The sequence below is a fragment of the Sprattus sprattus genome (assembly GCF_963457725.1).
Source record: "Sprattus sprattus genome assembly, chromosome: 18".
Classification (NCBI taxonomy): domain Eukaryota; kingdom Metazoa; phylum Chordata; class Actinopteri; order Clupeiformes; family Clupeidae; genus Sprattus; species Sprattus sprattus.
Window position 1 is genome coordinate 11,692,431 of NC_137916.1, and position 23,659 is coordinate 11,716,089.

Consider the following 23,659-nt stretch of genomic DNA (forward strand, 5'->3'; position numbering starts at 1 on the left):
GCATACTGAACTTCACTGAAAAACAGAGGCAGATATGGTTAGCTGGCTCAACAGCAACTAAGAAAATGATAGCCCAGAGATGGCTCCCTCATCACTCTCTCGTTATGCGGAAGTGGTTATCATACTTTCTGGATATGGTGATGCTCGAGCTATCCACAGCAAGGGTTAACAAAGCAAAACTCAGAACTTTCCAACTGTGGAGATCTGCGGCAGCCCAAATCTCTGACATGCTGACCTCAACAGCACAGGAACTAGATAATTCCCCAGTAGACAGTGACTAGGCAAGGTGTTTTTATTTTATTTATTTGCTTACTTTTGTTTGTTTGTTTTCTATTAAAATATTATTTTTTCTTTTTTTTTCATGAGACCGCAGGGGGGTGGGGTGGGGGGGGGGGGGGGGGGGTTGTATGTTGTTTATCCTATGGGCTGTGGGGGTGGGGGGTGGGGGGGTTCAGTTCATGTACACCAGATGATAAATGGAAATAATGTTCTGATATACTGTTGTCTTGCATGGTGTAACTGCATGAATGTCTGTAAAAATAAAATAAAAAATTGATCACAAAAAAAAAAGACAGATTGCAGACAGATACTCACAGAACTAAACCTAAGGGTGAACCAATGCCTCATTTGTGATAGCTGTCACAAAGGTAGGTAGGTGTAAAGAATGTGGTTCTATTCCGGTTGAACTGAGAACTCATTTGCACAGAATGTGGATTTCAGTTAGATTGTTTCATTCCATTGCTGCAACTGACACATTTGAAGAAGAAGTTCTCACCACAGAAGCCCCTACACAACTAACTCACCTAGTTGTGTAGGGGCTTCTGTGGTGAGAACGTTTTTCAGAGAGTTTGTTGGTGAGCTAGTTTAGGCTCTGCTCTAGCGGTTTCAGAAGCGGGAGGCTGATGTCTGTGCACTGCCTCAGCGTAGTAACAGTGTATAACTTTGTACTATTGATTGTACATATATTTGTAAATATCTTTTTGTTTTCATTTATATCAGTATTTTTGTTTATATATTTTTCACTGTGGATTATGTACTTGTTGGAGGTAAAATAAATGTACCAACTACAGAGTCTTGTATCCCTGCTGCCTTTTGTGCCTTCGCTTAAAGACTGTCGACACGAATACCCTTTGACATTTGGTCAAGTGGGAGTAGTGTAGTGTCAGCACCAAAAAACATATGGAATAACAATACATTTAAAAAAAAAAAAAAAGAAGAAGAGCAATACTGTTCATTGCTTATGCAAGCTTTAAACAGCTATGTTGGTGTGTGTGCGTGTGTGTCCGTGCAAGTGTGTAGTGGTGTTTGTATCTGTAAGTGGGTGTGTATGTGTATACTGTCATTGTGTGCATGTGTGGGGTAACTTCACTCACTGTCCTTCAGAGAATGGCATGTTGTGCTGCCAAGAGGCCACACTTATTGCGCTCATCTAATAAAAAAGGCGTTTTTTTCAGTATTACATAAGTTAAGTCAGTCTTGTCAAGTAATGTATTTCTGATGGTTCTAAATTTTCTGCATTCAGTATGAAAGTAAAGCTCTGTCTCTACCTAACCTTTATTACATTGTTAACATAATTGTATGTCATTGGGTAGCAAAGATTTCTTGTGCCTACCAATTTCAATTGCCTGATTATCTCTATACACACAGACACATTCATGGCATGTGGGCCTACACACACAACACAAACAGAGAGAGAGAGAGAGAGAGAGAGAGACTGAACCCATGGCTCTCTTGTGCAGGTCATGGTAATGATTTTGAGACATCTTTTCTTTTACTCCTTTTGCTCTTTTGTTCAATATTTTTAACAAAAATGTTCTCTTCTGACAGCCATGGTAGTTGTCACTGTACCTACAAAGAATGTTTGTTTTCTGCAATTAAGTAACGTGGTAGTATGGTTTTGTAATGAATGTGGTTAGGGTTAATGATTTTGTGCAGAAGAAGAGTTTTCTGCAAGAATTTCACATGGAGATGTTAATGGCTAGCTAGTTAACAGTGGCTTATTGAGCTGGAGCGGCTTCCCAGAGGGTGTATGACAATGTAATTATTTTGATTACTGACGTTCATCTCCTTCTCACAGCATCACATATTGATGTGTTAGATTTTGTGACCTTCAAGTGGAAACCTATAGCAGTTACGATGACACTGTCCCTAACTTCGGGCAGGCACGCACACACACTGTGGGTACTGAATATTAATCTTCCTTCACCATGTTTATGCCAACACTTCACAAGAAAGGGCTTTAAATAGCTCATGTAAACATCTGTAGCTTAAGAAATAAAGTTCAGGATATAGATAACCTGTTAACGACTGACAAAATTCATATTCTAGCCATCTCTGAAACTCATCTAGATAAAACATTTGATGATGCTACAGGGGAGATACAAGGATACAGCGTTTATAGAAAGGACAGGGACATATATGCGGAGGGGGAGTTGCAATGTACATTCAGAGCCACATCCCTGTTAAGCTCAGAAAGGATCTAATGTCATGTGATGTTGAAATGCTATGGTTACAGGTTCACTTACCCCACCTAAAACCTATATTGCTGGGATGCTGTTATAGGCCACCAAGCTCCAGCAGTCAGTATCTTGATAATCTGTGTGAAATGTTTGATAGAGTGTGCGATGAAAATAGAGAAATCTATGTCCTGGGAGACCTAAACATAAATTTTCTTGCATCAAGCTGTCCTCTGAAAAAGAAAATTCTTAGTATGACCAGTGCCTGCAATCTGGTTCAGGTTATTAACCAACCAACCAGGGTGTTCACTAACAAGACAGGAACTGTATCATCTACGTGCATTGGGCACATTTACACCAATGCTGCAGAACTCTGCTCAAAAGCCATATCTGTCATCATTGGTTACAGTGATCATAATTTAGTGGGCATATCTAGGAAGGCTAAAGTTCCCAAGGCTGGGCCAGAAATTGTATATAAAAGATCGTACAGGGGTTTCTGTCGTGACTCATATGTGGATGATGTTAGAAAGATTTGTTGGTCTGATGTCAGTAAACAGAGAGACCCAGATACTGCGCTTAGTTTTTTCACTAAACTGTTAGTTCCAGTTATGGATAAACACACACCTGTCAGAAGGCTAACTGTTAGAGCTGTTAGGGCTCCCTGGGTCGATGATGAATTAAAAGAATGCATAGCTCAGAGAGGTGATGCAAAAGGAGTGGCAAAAAGGTCAGGCTCCACATCTGATTGGCAAGTATATTGTAAACTTAGGAACTATGTCACTAAATTGAACAAAAAGAAGAAGAAATTATTTTACGAATCCAGGATTAATGACATAAAACATGACGGAAAGAAACTCTGGAGCACCCTAAATGACATCATGGGCAGAAAGAGCAACCCGACTCCATCTTTCATTGAGGTGGAAGGGACTTTTTTTTAACTAAACCTGTAGATATTGCCAATTATTTTAACGATTATTTTACTAACAAAGTTTGTAAACTCAGGCAGGAAATGCCAACACCACACTGTGAGCCATTGTATTCATGTATACAAGACAAAATAATGAATGACAAGAAGTACTCTTTCGAATTTTGCAAAGTGACTATAGATGAAGTGGAAAAACTGCTATTGTCTATCAATAATGAGAAACCACCTGGTATTGATAACCTGGATGGGAAACTACTGAGGATGGTAGCGGACCATATTGCCACTCCAATATGCAACATCTTTAATCTGAGTCTTGACAGTAATATGTGCCCTCAAATCTGGAAAGAGGCTAAGGTAATCCCTCTACCGAAAAACACTCGTGCTGCCTTTACTGGCTCAAACAGTCGACCAATCAGCTTATTACCTGTTATGAGCAAACTGTTGGAAAACAATGCTACTTCTCAATGAACAACTTGACTAGCATTTGCCAGCATGCTTACAGGGAGGGACAGTCAACCTCCACAGCGCTCACGCAAATGACAGATGATTGGTTAAAAGATATTGATCAACAAAATATTGTAGGAGCAGTGCTTTTGGATTTTAGTGCTGCCTTTGATGTAATTGATCATAACTTGCTATTGAAAAAACTCAAGTGCTATGGCTTTACTCCATCTGCCGTTGCATGGATCGAAAGTTACCTAACCAATAGGAAACAAAAGCTTTTCTTTAATGGAAGCCTCTCAAACCCAAGACATTTACAATGTGGAATTCCTCAGGGATCCTCATTAGGACCATTGCTCTTCTCGATTTTTACAAATGATCTCCCACTTGTTTGTAAAAAAGCCTGTATGTCTATGTATGCAGATGATTCAACACTATATATGTCTGCACCAACAGTTAAAGAAATCACCTCAGCCCTCAACAAAGAGTTGCAGATGGTATTTAAATGGGTCTCTGATTACAAACTGGTCCTTAACATTTCCAAGACTAAGAGCATTGTATTTGGGACAAAGCACTCATTAAGCTCTAAACCCCAGCTGAACCTGGTACTAAACAATGTTGCTGTTGAGCAAGTACAGGAAACAAAGCTTATGGGTGTAACTTTAGACTGTAAACTATCATGGTCAAGACATATAGATCTACTGGTGCAAAAGATGGGTAGAAACATATCTGTGGTTAAAAGATGCTCTTCTTTTTTAACACCTCATCTGACCAAACCGGTTCTGCAGACCCTGGTATTGTCATAACTAGATTATTGCTCGGTAGTCTGGTCAGGTACCACAAAAATGAATCTAGGGAAGCTTCAACGGGAACAAAACAGAGCAGCTAGGCATGCCCTTAAGTGCACACCAAGAGCAAACGTAAACAACATGCATGACCGACTCTCCTGGCTGAAAGTTGATGAGAGGCTAAAAGCATCACTTCTATCTTTCATTAAAAAAATGAACACATTAAAAAAACCTGACTGTTTGTTTAGGCAGCTCACACTCAGCTCTAATGTACACACATACCCCTCCAGACATGCCACCTGGGCCCTGTTCGGCGTACAACTGAAGCTAAGATAATTAATTTAGCTCGCGACATGAGATAATATAGCTCGCTAAATGAGAACAGGCCAAGCCGGTCTGGCGACGTGCACTAAGATACTTAATCGTCAAGTTAAGTTGTCCCAGGCTAAACTTGTCAGCTAAATTGCGCGTGCACGTCCTGCTTCAAAAGGCAGGAAATGTCGATCACCAAAACCATTAATTTTTTTAACGGTACAATATTCTAAACTCAAAGAGAAAGACTCATTTTTTTCTCCGCTAAGGCAGAATATGACCATGAACGCGATATGAAGAATTCAAGACCATAATCATGTCAAAATTCAACACTGCCGCGGCTGTGACAGCAATATGAGAAACTGTCTATAGGCTGATATCTTTTCCAATGGGGTTATGTGACTTTGGTGCAGCGGTTAGAGCTCATGGATTGCATGCAACAGATTTGCTAGTTCGACCCCCTTCGCCTCCGTAGTAATTGTAGTTTTACATCTCCATGTAAATCGATTTGAATAAAACCGTCTGCATAATGACTAAAAGTAAATGTATTAATAAGAAATTCAATAAATTGAAGCAATGAAAATATAGGCTATTGTGTGTATTTCTCTCTTTTTATCATGGATCCACCTTTTCTACAAAAATGATATGCTGTGAAGTAGACTGAGGTAGACTTTATTCACTACTGCACAAAAACTAGACACGTTTGCAAAACTATACGTTTGCAATGATGTAGGCTAAGTTGCATTTGTTGATGACGTATGGTTAATAACATCGTGATTGTAGAAGGGACATAAAATCAAGATCTTAAACAACTTTCGCCAATATCTCCGTAAGGGAGATGGGTTACTGTCAATATAACTAGTGTTGTATAGTAACGAAGTAGAAATCATTTAATTTGAACAAATAGTCCTTAAGTTTAAACTTTAAGTTTGATTTAAGAAATTCTGACTTTCAACTCAGAAAATAACCCACTCGAGAAAAAAAGCACCCCAAACGTATCCAAAAGTCTTACAACAAAATGATGTTTTTTGCCCCCTATAAATATCCTAGGCTGCAGGTTGTCATTTAGCCAGAAGCACAGCGCTTGCAGCTGACGGACTTCCGTCCGAAACGTAAGGTTGCAAAAAATGATGTCAATGCTGTAATGCATAACTTCTTTTAAGTATTTATATTCAAAGTATTTCAGATATGTTATGTAACCTTAACCTAGACGCGTCACCAAATATTTTAGAAAACAGTATCCTCTCTAGCGTAACCCGTAGGCGTCACCATACCCTCCCGTCCTGGCGGTGGAGACACGTTACCAAAATGTACTAACACAATTGAAGAAGATAGAGAAGAAGTTAGGCTATGTAACTATCGGATATAACTGCTTATATCTGTACTATTGATAGGATTGATTTTCAGCCAGTGCTGTTTGAGTGAGTTAGGGTTTGAGTGTCTTAATTTAGTTTTAAAATATTTTTTTTTAAAGATTCTCTAAGGGGAAGTTGGAAGCTATAGCCTAGCGGACGATAACAACACGCATCCACTGGAACACCTTGATCTAGACATGGCGTCGTTGAATTCACCTCTGCGTGTATGTCGTGGTATACTGAAAGAACTGCGAGCTTTGAGGGGACCAGAATATAAACAGACGATGGCATATAATTATGTTTTGGATCAGTTTCGTAAAAACCAGGTATGTCAGATGGATGTAGACTTAGCTAGGCAGCTAGATAGCTAACTAATACTAATATGCAGTATCCATGCCATTCCCACTCACAACAACTTAAATGTGTAACATTAACGCTATCTTTGTTTTTTTTTACCCTAAACTTAACCATTTGTACCACAAAGTGTATGAATGTGTATGTCCTGAGCCAGTTTGCGTTACTTGTTAGTGATAATACAATAATTTAAGCAAGTAGTCACGAATGAAACTCGCTTTTAGCAAGGTGACCGTGACTAAAGTTTAAATTAGACGTCTGTGAAATATAATCACAAGATAGTTCGATGGAACTGATAAATGTGGGCTATCTGGTCTTGCAGCAGTACCCACACGAATATCGTTAGCCCTGGTAAAAGCTAGCTTGCTCGCTAACTGATGTGTTTGGGTATCCTGGCCTGGGTTGCTTGTCAATAGATATATTTTGGTGATAAAATACTCTCTCCTTAACATGACCATACAGCGTCAAGATTGATTTGAAGTTGTTATCCCTGTAGTGCCATGCCTTTAACTAATTTAAAATTGCTTAACGCCATTATATCACTATGGAAAGTAATGTCCCTAAAATAATAATTAGATATTTTTTTTAAGTGACATTAACCTAAACTATCACTCCTCATTTCTCAGAGCTCTTTGAATTCATAGAGGTTTTACATCAGGTGTCACTTCTGTAAGGCAGTCTATGTTTGTCCTTTCCTTTTGTTTTCCACCTCTCAATTTGCTTCACTGTGTACATTACATATGGGTGACTGATCGCATGTGCAGCCATTCATAGATGGGATGAGCTGTGTGGTGTTTGGACATAAGCCTCAGGCAGAAGTCTTCATATATTCTGCCCACATACAGCCAAACATAAATGTAATGACCCAAGACGGTTTGTGATTTCCATTCATTGTGTGTGAACAAACTGAACAAGCTGTGGATTTCTCTCATCTGCTTAGGTAACAGGGGAGAGATACTGCAGGGCCCAACAGGAGGCACTCCACGCCTCCCATACCTACCTGTGCTTGCTGTCCTCCACCAGGCAACACATGGCTCTCCACAACCTCTACCATGTAAAGGGGGAGCGCAGCCGAGAGCAGGTGGCAGGCATGGTGGGCCTTCGGTTGCCCACCCAACCTGGGGGAAAAGGCTGGGAAAAATGAGAGGTCAAAGGTGACAGAGAAACATGTTCACTTCAAGCTCATGAATGGACCACATCCATCTTTAAGCTCTGAGATGAACAATGAGACATGCATTGCTGAATGTTATGTTAGGTTCAGGTGCATCCACTAGAGAAATCAAGACTTGTCTTTATCAGTGTCGTAGTTAAAGGCATCGCATACATCTGTAAATACTTTTCTTGATGTCATTAAAGGACAAATTACTTGAATTGCTTGTTTTCTCATTTAAAACATATATTGTACAGTGAACATATTTATATGAAGTTTGAATCTGGATTTCCTAGTCTGTGTTCAAATGTGAGGCAATAGTCAAAGGGATGAACAATAACCAGTGTGAAATAGGGTTTTCAGTCTAAATATTTAGGTATTTCCTGAGCAGACAGAACATGAAGAAAATGTAAAGCTAGTTGTAGTTTTACAAACCCATTACATCTAAGACTGTCTGTTTTGTGTGAGTGGTTATTTTCCCAGGTACAGACACAGTTCCCATGTTAACCTTTTTAGAGTCAATGTGTGGGAGGAACTGGCTTCCTGAGACCCACTGCAGCACACACAGTGTGTGCTGACCTTTATGAGCATTAAACACGCTTCACTTCATCAAAATGTGAGAGAGAAAAGATCAGCTTTTAATTGATGAGATTATAGGGTTGTTTTGTTATATTTTTTCATAGACAGTTGATCAAAAACAAACATGGGAATCACAATATTAAATTATGAGGATGGTACGCCGCCAAAGTAATACTGCAATTTCTCATGTTGATGCAAGTCAGAAACACTCCATTGCTGAGAGCAATGCGATGCCTTATTCAAAGGGGGCACAGGTTTATGTGGCATTGGTTATTTGGGATATAACCGTTTGCTTAATCTGTATTAAATAATTTTGCTCTGATTCTGAAGGTGTAACAAAACAATATGAAAATCCAGAAGTGGATGGGTATTTCAGATTTCCACCCTGCATCCTTTTTTCACCTCGTTTCCTTATGGCACCAGAAAAAGAGAAGAGAGGGAGACCTTGCTCTGGGTCATTCACCAGCGTGCTAATTCACCATCAGAAAGGATTTCTGTTGTTTAGCAACATCAAATTGATTTGTTTAGCTGTGCTGCTGGAGGGGCTCCCTAGTATCTCTCCTCGCTCTGTCTTGCCCTCCCCTCGTCCCTCAGTGGAAGCGACATCTCTCTCCTTCTGGGAGCAGTCAGTGTCAGTCTGTCGTCCTCTGCTCATCTTCACGGCCAGTCCCCCTGCATGAACATTATCCCCCCAAACCCTCTCCTCTTATGTCATACTGAGTTCATGTTTCAGGACAAAGTTGTCCATACAACTAGTGCCTAGTGGATGATATTTTGTGCCGGCCTCATCTCTCTCACCTCCAAGCAATGAGCTATATGAGGCTTGGATAACTATGCATGTGTTAGACAGCAACCCCCTTCTTCTGGCCACACCATAGTGACTAATATTGCCTTCAGTGTGAGTTTAAATAGATTGACCCTACAGCTATGCAATGTGCTGTGACAGAGGGGAAGAGAAACGCTTGCACATGCGCGTCATTGACTCTCAACTGTACACACACGCACATGCATTTAATGAATGGTGATACACTATGACATCCTGAAGGATACTGTCAAGTGGTCAACAATAACACAGTCTAGTACCAGAGGAAGCTGAGGTGATGCTGAGCTAATAAGCAACATAAGGTTGCCAGTGTCTCCTTTCATTGTTACCTTTGAAGACAATAGCATAAAAAACCTGAACCTTCTGTTAGCAGAGCAATCAATTACTTACTGAGAATGTATTTAGCCTATTTATCCGTCAGGAAAAAATGAGAACCCTAAAGACAATGATGTAAGCAAAACAAGAAAAATACATGTTCTGTCTTGCCATGTAAATACGTATAACATAGCTGATTTGTGGTTAGTTAGCAGTGGTTAGGGTGCTGAAAAGGGGTCAATCAAGAATGGTTGATGACACTTTTGACGCTCTGCGTTAGTGAGGGAGGAGAAAGAGTGTGAGCAATACTAGACTCAGTAAGTCGACAATACCAAGTGCGCGTTGAAAGACCTACGGAAGCGGTAAAAAGACGAAGTTAGGGTTGAGAAATTAGTCCTATAATGACAGGGGTAAATTGGAACAGAGGCGCATAACTCTATTATTTATGATTACCAAGATTTCTATTCCGTCATCATCTAATAGCGCGTTTTGAGCGGGGCGATCTTTTAAGGGGAAAGTTACTTAAATTTGAAAACGTTCTGACTCGAAAGGAGTTGAAAGAATAAGGGCAACGATGTTTGGCATGATAAAAAATTCGCTCTTTGGGGCCACTGAGGAAACTGAGTACAAATTACTCAGCACGGAGACAAAGGTAAGTTTTGCTCCCTTCGACAATCAGTGGAAATGATGATTACTCCTATTTCACGCATATTTCACGTCTAGAATAAGCGGAGAAATCGTGACTGTGGTGCTGAAGCTGCGTTTGTGCGTTTGTTCCGATCCTCTCAATAGCCTACTACTATCAGAAGCTTCCGGTGTCTTTGTATTAGATGCCATTTGGTAAAATAGTTTTAATTGATTGATGCTTTTCGTAGCATTTATGTTCTTCAGTCAGTGCCAATTAGTAACCCAAATGGTAACGTATCCCTACCTATTGAACAGTAGTCCACGGTTTCAATGATCAGTTAACCTTACGTAACCTTTGTCGCCTAGCCTACTCTTGAAGATTTATGATCATGTGATAGCCCTTCCTCACATACCTATAAATGTGGAAAGTGGCGCAACAGCCATGGTTCTTACATTGTTGAAAATATTGTAATTGTATATCGGTTCCCTTTAGTAGGTGGGAGATATACCATGGTGTCTGTATTGGCATTGTCATTACACATCTACTTAGTTTACACTTTTAACTATGTACGTGCGTCTCAGGTCTTGGCCATGACATCAGCAGCGCTGTTATTCTACACTATACACTGACCTTGGCCCACATAATGTGTAGCATCAGTAGTCAAGGTCAATAAATCCTAGAGAGAAAGAGAGAGAGAGGCAGAGAGAGAAAATAGTTGTTTGTGGAAGTCAGGAAAACATGCTAGGTGGTTGCCTGTGCATTGCAGTCATGTGTGAGCAGTAGCACTGTGGGGCAAAGCCTGGAGAAGGAAAAGGCTTTTTGAAGTCACTGATGTGTGCTGTTAAATGAGGCAGACCCTTATTGCCATTTTACATATATGTACTGTATAGGTGGTCAGGACTCCTGATGCATAAACGCATGCATTTACACATGAAGTATATTAAAATAATGGTTATTCCTAGCGTAACAGTCTCCTTATCACCATCTCTATTGATTAAACAGATTGACACCTTTGTTGTCCTCTGACCAAATGCAGTTCCAGCCGAAACACTTCTGCTGAGAGCAGATCACGCAAGTTAATCTGCATCATCAGTTTTAACACAAGGGTAATTAAATAGTCACACTTGGTAGGCATTACAGAAAGGCCAAACTAAAACACATGTAAACTTGAAATCATGCCAATATTGCTGCTTTGTATTGGAGAGGAAGACATTCAATGGAGACAAATCTAGGGTCTTGACAAGTGACAAGTCACGGAAGATCTGAAATCACAAACGGACACCTGATCTCTCCTTCCTTTTTTTGACCCTGACACCCAATACGCTTAATTAAACAAGACACTGAATGCTGATGGAGTGTCTAGCCAGTGCATTTTGCCGCAGGTCCTAAAATGTATTTTGGTCTTTGACTAAAATATGTTGTGTGGCTTAAATGTGTTTTAACACACCCTTAGCCTGGACCCAAGAGCTACACATGATGTATGCAAGGCCTTTCTCATTTCACTTCTTCAATTTTGAGTGTTATAATAGAGCCTTTTTGCTCTAAGTTGCCAAAGGGCTCTCTTGGCTTCAGGGGTGGCACCAAAACTTCTACAAATTTATAATATTCTCCTCATGATTCACCATTGTCTTGCTCTGTAACTCTGATGGTCTAGGACATACACTTTTGTAAAATAGGTTTACTAGAATTTTTGCACAAATTCACAAAGCAAATCCGGTTAGTGTAAAAGGCTAACAAATTCTTGTAAACTGATTCCGTTGATTTAAAATCTCCTCTCATCCACTGACAAACCACTGGAGAATATGTTTGCCAAAGGGAGCCACTTTCATGGGAGGAAAGACAGACACCTAAGAAAAGAGTGACTCAGAACTGAATTATTAATTGACTCACTAATATTAGCATACGCACATTAATTACATACCATGTCTTACCAGCTGGAGCACTGCATACTTATCTGGAGGAGGTTGTGGACATCAGTTGAGCATACACACTAATTATAACTCTAAAGTAACTCTGAGCAGAAGCTATGTAATTAGAACTGTTGTAAATTGTCACATATGACGCTGTTATATTATCATGCCTTGAGAAAAAGTTTAACATACGGTTGATTGTTACGTATGGTCACAACTTCACACAAGGAAAGTGCACCACATAATTTGAATTCATCTCAGTGGAGAACTCACAATTTTTTGAACGTTAAGAAATGGTTGAATGTAACAGTTAGGCATAATGGTTTTAGTAGAATATAATAGACATATGTGTTTAATTTTTTACTTGGAGTTCAATTTTTAGTTCCTTGCTTCTAAATATGTATTTCTCAAACAGGTGATCAGGAACTAAAATGATGAAACAATCTTAGTCCTCCATCACCTCCTCCACTCCTCCATCCACTTAACATGGCTTCTTCTGCCAGAGCTTGCTAATCATCCCTAACCACATTCTGAAAAGGTCAATACGGCTACCCTGTTTTCCCATTATCTAGTACATACCACAAAGGCTGTGTAACAAACCTTGCTGAGGGCTTTGTGTTTGTACCTGATGACTTTGGTTATCTCTATGTTGGTAGATGTTTTCAGGCCTTTGTACTTTGCTGACAAATTGCCCTTAACAGAGTGGAATTTTTTACTGCAGGGCTGTGCATATTCAGCTGAATCTAGCTGAATATCACAAAATCCCTTGAATGTCCTGACAGATTTTCCATATTTGATGCACTAATTGTTTGATTGCGGTTGTTGTTTAACGCCTCTGTTGGCTTACTGATGCTGCTCACATTGGAATCACACTGAGTCACCATGATCAGTGTTCAATGTTAGTAAGGATGTGCATATCACATTAACCCTGCGTTGTCAATATGTGTGTTTGTTGTGTGTATGTGTGTGTCTGAGCTTATGTAACAGAAGGAATCACAAGTGTCTCATTATATTCTTTAGGCTGATTAAACCCTGCAGTGTGTGATGAGTCGGGCAGAACAACAGTAATCAAATCAGTGTAACCTTCTCTATATGCCAGGCCATATTTGGGTGAACACTTTTCAATTCCTCCACGGATGCTTTGCTCAGTAACAGCAGTCTGAGTGTTCAGCCAGCTGGATACAAAAAATTCACCGCTGTTACAAACCAGGGCACTACTGTCTGTTTTAGTTCCTGGCTGAAGGTGTCTTTTTTCAGTAGAGGCACAGCCTGTTTTTATCTCTTTTGTGCGTCAGTAGTGAATCATGTCCTCACCCCTTGGCCTCCTTCTCAGGACGGGGTCAGCTATGAGGTGCGACGGTATGACAGTTGGAAGTACGCCACCGTAAGCTCCGAGGGGCGGACATTTGATCAAGTGTCGGGCGAACTTGTGAGGAGGCTCCTCATGTACTTCGGGGGGAGCAATGAACAAGGTGAGCCGACCATAACAGCACAGAAGGTGAGCCAAACATAACAGCACAGAAGGTGAGCCGACCATAACAGCACAGAAGGTGAGCCAAACATAACAGCACAGAAGGTGAGCCGACCATAACAGCACAGAAGGTGAGCCAGCACAGAATTGGCCATAAACCACTAGGTTACAAGGTCAGTGAGACTGCTTGAGAAAGACACCATTCTCATCAAGGGAATGCTTATCTCTGCAGCCTACTCTATTGGAGAAAAGCGGGTTATGTGGAACAATTTTATACGTTTCTGTTTTGAGCCCTTTAATTAGGAGTTCTCTGTAGAACCCTGCTGGTGAATCTCAGCAATGGGGAGCGGTTCTCCATGTGGCTTCCACTCTTTGATCCTTTGATAACAGAACTTTTGGAGATCCTTTCTGGGTATCAGCTTAAGAGAGAACAACTCTTGAATGGCTTTTTAGCATCCTTCAATGAAACCAGCCCAATATATACAATATTTCACAATGTAGCACTATAAGGATACAAGTTTGTTTTCCATATAGGTAGACCATGTAAACCCCACAACACAGTTCCCCAGGCTTAGATGAAGCCTTTAAGAGTCTCATCATATTCATCCAATGACATTCTAGTAGAATGTTTAAGGTATCTTTAGCTTCATAGATATTTACTGTTGTGAAGAGCCCTCCCGGCGGCCCCTTCACATGGTTCATTTGGAAATGTTCCCCTTAGACCCCACTGTGTTGGTATTGACTTGTAGGAGAAGCAATGGGAAACACAACACCAATCGTCATCACAGTGTTCCCTCGGGATGATGGTGCCATGATGCGACGCCTGGTTGTTGCTGTTCGTATTCCCTCCCGCTTTCAAGTCTGCCCACCAGACCCAACCGACAGCACAATCAAGATTGAGGATCGGCCAGGCATGACCGTCTATTCACTGTAGGTATCTCACCTCTCAAGGACAGTTGCAAAAACTAACCTCAAACCATTGTCAGGGCTATAATTCCAGAAGTGATTTTCTTGACATACTACTTGACATAGAATAATTATATTTTATAATTTTCAATATCACTCTTTTTGTCTCGATCATGCAGGCAGTTTGGGGGCTTCGCAGGAGAGACAGAGTATCGCTCAGAGGCGCTCCGTTTGACACGCACCCTTGGTGAGACAGCTCCTTATCAACGCAAGCAGTACTTTTGCTTAAGCTATGATCCACCACTTAAGCCCTACGGGCGACGAAATGAAGTCTGGTTCATCCAGGACGAGCCCTGAATTACCATTTGTTATTGTAGCATGGAGTAGGGATGACTAGAAACATGTAATACTGACAGAGAGGAGCTAGGGATATTAAGGAAATGGGTGGGATTGGCTGATTAAACTCCAAGAAGCACAAGGAGTACTATATTGGTCGGTTGGGTGGGGTTCATTGTCACAGACCTACTAGTAGTCCAGTAACATTCATTTGATGTTGGAGTTAGTATTATCCACAATAGTGGGCTTCATATTTACCTTTCAACTAGTGCGATAACATAAATGGGTGAGTAGCATATCTATCATAGGGTAATAAGAGACTTGATTACCATCATCTGCCTAAACCACAATGCATTATAGTTTTTAAGAGGGGGCTAGAGTCTGCCATTCAAATAAGGACTTGTTCAGCTTCAAACACAGTTCACTCTTATGCCATTCTGCTATACAAAATAGTTATCTTCAAGACCAATAGTAAGAGGTCCTAAAACTTCTTCATAAAGGGTCATTTTTACTATTAATGTTTCATTTGTATATTGTGTTTATTGGGTACCACTTTACAATAAGACTCCTATATAAATGGTTTGTAAATGGTTTATAAAAATGTTATTTATTAGGTTGTAAACCCTTTGTAAGTCATTAATAAGCCCTTATAAATTAGTTATTACCACAGTTTGTATACGGCAATGCAGGCTCACTATTTGGGAAGATCCCCATCTTGGCAACCCACTGTTTATCCCTTAACTTGCTCTACTAGCCTAATAGCACACTCCCTACCATTCTTGTATCTGTTACTAGAGATTAAACCCCAGGAGGGGGGGGGGGGGGGGGGGGGGGGGGGGGGCTCACAACGTACAATAAGGCTCCATTTTGCCAGTTATAAATGTTTGTTACTGATTACTAGATGATGATGTGTTTCACACTTTACAATAAGGCTCCGTTTTGCCAGTTATAAATGTTAGTAACTGATTAATAAAGGGTGATTTGTTGTGTAATGAGTAGTAAGCAGTAACTTGATCTTGGATGGATGGATACTTTATTAATCCAGAGGGAAATTTTAGGACATCCAGTAACATCCAGACACAACATCCACAAATCACAAAACACAATCACCCCCCCCCCCCCCCCCCCCCCCCTCCTGGGATTTAATCTCTAGTAACAGATACAAGAATGGTAGGGAGTGTGCAATTGGGCTAGTAGAGCAAGTTAAGGGATAGACAGTGGGTTGCCAAGATGGGGATCTTCCCAAATAGTGAGCCCGCATCGATGTATAAAAACTGTGTTTATAACTCATTTACAAGGGTTTATTAATGACTTACAAAAGGTTTACAACCTAATTAATAACCTATTTATAAACCATTTATAGACGATTTACAATGGAGTCTTATTGTAAAGTGGTACCGTTTATTGTTTATAAATGTGATGTTACATTACATTGTACCTGCCTCTAAATACCTTAAATCATCTTCAAGACGATTGATCATCAATCAAGTCTCTTTACAAGATATTGGAAGGCACAAAATGTTGCATCAATGACAGCAGTATCATGACCCCTGTGTTATCAGAGATCCTGATAACAATCATATCTTGCACCAGCTAGAGTGCCGTGTTTTTCACCTCTTTCACCACTTTGTCATGCTAGAACTGAGCAGTTCATTTTGAGTCAGAAGTTGTCAACTCTGAAACAAAGAAATCTATACTGTGCACATGAAGTGCGTACTCATACAAATCATCAATATCTTAATTTTCGACACTCTACAAAGCCCATTGTTGATTTAGGATGCATTGTCATTTGAAATGTGTTTAACTGTTCTGTCAAACTGCGTCACAAACATCTCACAGACTTACTGGACATTGTACAAATGTATGAAATGATGTTATGAAATGTTGGAAAACATCAAAGCTTTGCCTGCGTGAATAGGAACAATTTTGCGCAACAGCAAGGGCCTCCTCTTATACATAAAATAATTTATTCAGATATTTATTTCAGTGTTTGTGCTTTCCAGAAGTAGGTTTTATTCACTGGTTTATTTTTCATTTCTGTGTAGTGACTTTGTTGCTGTGTTTGTCTTTTTTTTTTTTTTTTACTGTAAATGCACTCCTTGAGTCATTTACTATAAATTAACAGTGGTTCTAGAAACCGTTTTCAAGTACTTCTCTACGTGGCGTGATTTTCTGTGAAAATGTAGGTTGGATATATTGGTCAGCAATGGATTGAATATCATATGGTAATAAATATGTTATTCAGTGTAATGAGTGTGGTTTTTGTTTTGTTGTTTTTGTATGGTAGTCACAGTCGCATTATAAAATACACATATTTGATACATATTTACAAAGCTGTTAACCCTGGTGAAGGTTATGAGCTGCTGTCATCGGCTGGCCAAGAAGTGTATAAGCATTCCCAGGTTGTCAGTGCACCAGGATACAAATCCATATTACTGACCCAGTAAGTATTTCAAAAGCAGCACCACAACAGCGTTTGGCTTATTGAAACAAAATGGTGTCATTGCATTTTTATTTTTGAACAACCATCAATCAAAGGTAATACTCTGTGGTCGATTGTTTTAAATGTTGGTCACTGGCACTGTTTACTTTAATTTAGGAATTCTATGTTCACATACAAAAGCCAGACTTTATGCTAATGCTCAAGTGTCTGACCTAAAAGATTAATGCCAAAATAAGAATATGTTCATTGCTCTGCATTTCTCCACAAAAAAAAATATTCAAAAGATGCATTTATATGTATCATGTTGTGTTGACTTCAAAAATATTATTCCTAGAAAAGTAGTGAGGGCACATGCATATTTGGGTGACAGAAGAATAACACAAAGAAACAATTGCATTGTTTTTGCACATTCAATATCTACATCAGCCAAATACACACGCATATCATAATTACTTTCAATATACATTTATTAGTTGTTTGATTATAGAAATATTGATCAGTTTTAGATTTTAAAAATAAAGATAAAATAATAATTTTACACAAACACAAGCCAAGTCAAAGAGCTTTTGTTAAACACACTTCATATTTTTAAACACTTCTCCAAATCGTTTATGTCATGCCATGAACATACAAAATAAACTCTGAGAGAGCCAATGACTTTATAAACTGGAGGAGACTACTGCTCCAGTTCAATTATGCATTAATAGCCGCAGTTCATTTGGGAGGAGGCTGTGAAACAAGACACAACCACAAAGCAAACGTGTGTGTTTGTGTTGTATACGTATACGTGTGTGTGTGTGTGTGTGTGTGTGTGTGCGTGCGTGCGTGTGTTTGTGTGTAACTCAACTCTGTGGTAATTACAGAAAGAGTAAGGTTGGAATTTCTAAGAAGATTAGAAGTCATGACTGGTGGTTTGAAAAAGGGGCAGAGGTCAGGGACTGAACCTGATATGATAGGGTCGCCAAGACCTACTCCTAGGAACTAGGAGTGCCATGTAATGCAACCACACTACCCTCAATCACAACAATCTAAATTATATGGTAAATCGTGGATCACAGAGTTATCCTCCTAGGCAATACAAAATAAAAAAAAATTCACAAAAGGCTGCTGTGTATTGGAACGTAGATGGAAGGCTCGCTAGCAATCCGAAAAAGACTATATGTTGCAAAGCCCCATAGCTGGAGGAGTCATCCACCTCAGCCACATGTATACTATTACTGGTAAGAGTGATAGTATCATTGTGGTTTTAAGTCACATCATTCATTATAGAATAACGCAAATTGGTCATTATAAATTATCCCTATGACACAATTGGCTCTTTGTTTTCCTTTACAAATGCTGAAAATGTAAAATACTTTCAGGCTCACACATTCCCATGTCTGAACTTAGAGGAACAGTTCCCACACAGTACGTTTCAAAAGCTCTCTCTGAAGCAGAGTTCAGTGCCCCACAGAGAGGCAAGAGAACAGTCCACACATACACTTAATACAAGAGTTGGTTATCTAATGGAGTTAAAAAATGTCTGAAGTAAAACTGTGTCAAAGGAGCTGAGAGAAAAAGAAAGGTTGTGAATAGAGAGGTAATTGTATCTAACTCATTCCATACACTTGCCTGTGATCCATGACTGTGATCCATGTATGATTGATTATCTCTCCAAAACAGCATTAGGTATTCTAATGTGTTTGCACTCTAGCCAGCACGGTCTGTCACAAATGAACACCTATATTGGCTCAGTATTAGTACAAAATAATTATTATCTGTGTTTAACTGGAAACTAATGTATTGTAAGTGAATGTGTTGTAAATGGCCTCGTCTCAGTTGTTCTTCTTCTCAGGGTAGTTGGGAAAAGGTGCGTATGGAGGTGGCTGCTCCTGCAAGGGACAAAGACTCTTTAATCACATTTAACCTCACAGTTAATTAAATTAGCATAAAGTGCATGTGACAAATGGTGGTATGAAGGGTTTTTGGATGGCCAGATACTTACCATGGGCATGTAGACATTGTGGGGATTGTTTGGGTTATAATATGCACTACCAGCAGCCTCTGCAGCCTTTGCATTGCCTGAGAAACGGGAAAGGGCCAGTTTACAAATTGTATGATTAAAAATAGACATCCCTTTCAATCAGTCATGCATTCAAACAGTTAACGGTTCCACTGGATCACTTAATGAGTAAATACTTTCATAAGCATTTAGATTTGACACTTTTAGATGAACCAACACCTTCTTTTTTTTTTCATATGTAGATCTAACAATAGACTTTAAGATTTTCATATCTAGGAAATAATAACACGTCATAAAATCACACGTAAGGTTCTGTAGAGTGTGACGATTGAGGCAGTTAAAACTGTATTATCTGTGTGAGTGCATTTTGAAATATATATACAATTTCATTAAACTTTTTTTTTGATTTAACTGTTAGGAACTCATCATGACATTCTTCTTTTACAAGAAGAAAGAAGGCAACAAAACACAACCAGAAAACACAAAATAACAAAACAAAAATCCTGATTGGCAGGAGTTTCTTTTCTTTTACAGTTCCCAGTATAAGCACAAAACAACATGACCTGACAAAGCTCTCATACGCTTCAACTGTTTTCGCCTCGATCCTTAAACCTGGTTTAAGTTTACGTTTTTTTATCTTTGAAGGGTTGCATTTTGTTGCACCTCAGCACTGGTATAAGGGATGATGTTGATTTCTGGAGATATTTTTGTTGCGTGCGTGCGTGTGTGTGTGTGTGCGTGAGTGTGTGGTTGTCCTTTTTAATTTGACAAGTAGCTCTTTTGACACTGGCCCTCCTTCCTTGCTGCCTGCCCTGTGTCATGGCATTCACTCAGATGCTGACTGATGGAATCAGACAGATGCACTGAGGCAGATACAGAGAGAGAGAGAAAAGAGCGAGAGATAGAAAGAGAGAACAGATACAAGTACTATAGAAAAACAAAAAGAGAAGAGGGAAAAGAGATAGGTAGATGAAGGAGGAGAGACGCAGAGACAGACCTGCAGGGGGAGCAGCCCAGTTCTGGGGTGGTCCAGGATAAGGTGGCGGGGGGGCCATGTAGGCAGGGGCAGTCGGGTACACTCCTGCAGAACGACAGTTACACACGCTTTACTGAACGAGCCTGGGACATCAGTGCTCATAATGAGTGAACAAAACGAATCATTACAAACTATTTATACACGTGTCTGATGTCACAAGCCTTGACGTCACTACCAAGAGGTTGTGTGACATTGATCATTCATGACATGACCACTTGGATCTTAAAAACTGTTTTCCACGGCACAAATTAATACACTTGCACCATTTGCCCATATTAACGTCTAACAATGTGTACCAGCTGTGGGATACGGATAGCCCATGTTGCCAGGTTGTGCAGCGGAACCAGGGTGGAAACCATTTTGCTGAGGTGGGGGTGCATAAGGGTAGCCCATGGGCATGGGTGGGGCTCCATAGCCGTTCATAGCTCCAGGCGATGGATAGCCAAATGAGGCACCACCATTTTGGGCTGGAGGGGCACGAGATGCTGAGATGGAGGGAAAAAAAAGTCGGAATTAATAATTAGCAAATGACCAAGATATTATATTTGGCCTAAACAAAAACACAGGACATTAATCACGGATTAGCGTGTCCAGACACGTATCCATATCTCAACACTGAGAAGCGAGACATTAAGATACAATCCTCACCATTTGTGGCCAGTTTGAAGAGGTGCTGACCCAGCTCAATGGCTCCACCACTCGGGAAGGACATCTTGAAACTTGCCTGTCCCTCCCAGCCACCTTATCAGGAGAGACGTTTTCAAAATATTTGATTTAACTGTTAGGGACTCATCATGACATTCTTCTTTTGCAAGAAAAAAGAAGGCAACAAAACACAACCACATTTTTTTGCCCCCTGATTGGTAGGAGTTTCTTTTCTTGTCCCATATTACAGTTCCCAGTATAAGCACAAAACAACATGACCTGACAAAGCTCTCATACGCTTCAAACTGTTTTCGCCCCGATCCTTAAACCTGGTTTAAGTGACGCTTCTGCAGGCTAACTTTCATTTTAGTAACCTTGAAGAAACCATATGCTCTAAAAAAGCTAATTCTGCTCATGGTACTCCCTCACGCCCTACAACCAGTGACTACATTTTCAACAAGGTGTGGTTGTATCAACTAATCAAGAATCTTCAAAACTTTCACCACACAAGGGGGTAGTTTCTTCAGTGGCTAAACGGGACAGAAGTTGCCCAGAAACACTAGCATCACTTACAGCATCTTTAATTACACTGTATATAAATATATACATCAAGGAGAGTTTCCAAAGCTTTATTCATGAAGCATCTGATAGGCCTACGGCCCAGAAGAAAGTTACAGCAGTATATTTCAGTACCTCCAGTCTCTGCATTGAGTGTGCCCTTGATGTAATTTGCCGCAAAAACAGGCTGTTCAATACTACAACCCTTAATCAGGTAGTAGGGGAACATCACTGAGCCAAGATTGTCCCTTGGGTTGTTGGAAACAAACACCATCTATGTGAAGGGCATAGAGACCATAATATATGTCAATATTCATACACCTTAAAAGAAATCATAAAGTCAAAAGCCTATCTTCAAACCCTTTGTGGTGAGATATGGCAGAATATCTGAAGCAGATGTATACTAAAAGCAAGAAAATGATAAGTCAGAAAACTAGTTTTCACAAAATGGAGAAAAGCACACAGACAACAAATTAATCAATTTACCCTGTATGGTGTGAGGTACACGGAACCCTTCTTGGTTCCCCTGAGTAAATCGGTCTTGCTTGTAACATCATTGAAGGACAACTCCACATTTTTGCAGTCTCTCAGGACACTGGAAAGGAAGAATATTTTTGAGATGCACTCCTATTACAGTTTGCTATATGAACACATATAAGCTTTGAGTGTCCTTCAATAACAATTCTTCTTCTCTGAAAAGCAGACCTTCCAGTAGATTATCAAAGCATTTTGAGCTCCACACTATGGGATATTTGGTCAGAAACACTCTTTTTATCTAGTAAATATAATTTGACAATACTGTAGTGGTTTAGATTGTCTAAATGTGGGTCAAATGACACCTGTAGTTAAAACCAAAAGCATTGCGGAGGTATAATGTTTGTGTGCTAAACAAGACAACAAAGTTCGCTTCCTGTATTCGTTCCAGCATTATTACAACCAATCAGACTACTTGTAATTGAAGTGTCGCAGGTGGAAATGTCACGGGACTCTCCGAAGAACCAATGAAAAGAATCAATGATTTTACACAAGGCGTAAACAAAGCTAGCTGACGTTAGCTGCTATCTTAAGGTCTTATGAAATAAGGTAGCTAGGAGTATGTAGAGCTTTAGAAACATTTACAAACAGAGCTTTAGACAGGTCAGCTTTAAGATTATGTTTGACCAGTGTCTGCTTTAATGTCTTTCTCGTCATTGAAGGAACGTTTGACGTAAGGCGTCATTTAGCCAATTGGCAACTTTTAGGTTACAAAATCAGGTTTACTTTTTACTACGAGCATATATGTGTCAATAACCATGACAATCTCATACATACCAATTCTGCTCGGTCTCAAATATAAAAGAAATATATCTAATGATAAAGACATAAACTAAGGCTTGAAAGCACTGTGAGAAGCCCCTGCTAGCTAGCTAACCCGAACTCAGCCTGAAACCAAAATTACAACTAACGTTAGGGCTATTAACAAACAATCTAACATACTAGATTTCAGACATCTACAATGTTTTACTTTACCTTTCCCCGTTATTAATCATAACGCCTCCATTTTGTGCATGATTTCGATTCAGTGCCATGTTTGGCTTAGTAGAATCCTTGATTAGCTTGCTAGTGTTTCGTTGGTATGTTCACTGGCCGTCAAATAATCTGAATGCCCTACATTCGCCTAATCCCGTTACGTCACAGGAGCAGCTGTGTAATCATTTCCATCTCGTGATCCATCGAATAAACTAGAAACAAGTGTATGGCGCATTCATCTCTAAATAATAACGATGTGTAACAACAATACACATGTCAAAATACGTGTTAATGCCCATCACTCTTGACCTGATGATGTGATCTTGTTTTTCATGTAAACTCAAGCAAATATTGCCTCTGACTTGTGGGCCTATCTGTTTTATCAATTTAAATATGATATATCTTAATCTTGATTCTCTTATTTTTGTTTCAACATACACAATTGCTTATTTACCCTCTCACTATTTAGTTCCGCCATCAGTCATTTGTTTCAATGTCAATGGTGGTCTATTTTATATGTTATGATTGTGCATTCTCCTGTCTGAAGCTCATGTGCCAATTAAGGATAAATTAGTCAATTGGTTTGAATGCCTGTAATGCCATGTTTGAAAGGTTACGTCTAGGTTTAAATTATTTTAATTTTCGCACCAGCCAACCACGTATAGCCTACATAGTTTACAGATTAAATAGCCAACAAGCCTGTGTTTATAGTAGGCT

The 23,659-nt window shown here is 39.7% G+C and overlaps 3 protein-coding genes across 3 annotated transcripts; 2 read left to right on the forward strand and 1 right to left on the reverse strand.

Moving 5' to 3' along the window:
• Window positions 1–6,245: 6,245 nt before the first annotated feature.
• On the forward strand, window positions 6,246–8,002 carry fmc1 (formation of mitochondrial complex V assembly factor 1 homolog). The gene is made up of 2 exons (XM_080856619.1): window positions 6,246–6,603; window positions 7,572–8,002. The coding sequence occupies exons 1-2, from the start codon at window positions 6,475–6,477 to the stop codon at window positions 7,773–7,775; spliced, it is 333 nt and encodes a 110-aa protein (XP_080712745.1). The 5' UTR covers window positions 6,246–6,474; the 3' UTR covers window positions 7,776–8,002.
• A 2,048-nt stretch (window positions 8,003–10,050) lies between these two features.
• LOC308379467 (heme-binding protein 1-like) lies at window positions 10,051–14,770 on the forward strand (the record flags this gene model as incomplete). Its single annotated transcript, XM_080856618.1, has 4 exons — window positions 10,051–10,150; window positions 13,370–13,508; window positions 14,257–14,437; window positions 14,593–14,770. The coding sequence occupies exons 1-4, from the start codon at window positions 10,073–10,075 to the stop codon at window positions 14,768–14,770; spliced, it is 576 nt and encodes a 191-aa protein (XP_080712744.1). The 5' UTR covers window positions 10,051–10,072.
• A 2,650-nt stretch (window positions 14,771–17,420) lies between these two features.
• Window positions 17,421–23,072, reverse strand: wbp2nl (WBP2 N-terminal like). The gene is made up of 8 exons (XM_080856616.1): window positions 22,943–23,072; window positions 21,920–22,028; window positions 21,569–21,707; window positions 20,879–20,971; window positions 20,527–20,715; window positions 20,192–20,275; window positions 19,177–19,253; window positions 17,421–19,063 (listed from the first exon to the last, which is right to left on the reverse strand). Exons 1-8 carry the CDS (start codon window positions 22,999–23,001, stop codon window positions 19,007–19,009), a joined length of 807 nt encoding a protein of 268 aa, XP_080712742.1. The 5' UTR covers window positions 23,002–23,072; the 3' UTR covers window positions 17,421–19,006.
• Window positions 23,073–23,659: the final 587 nt, after the last annotated feature.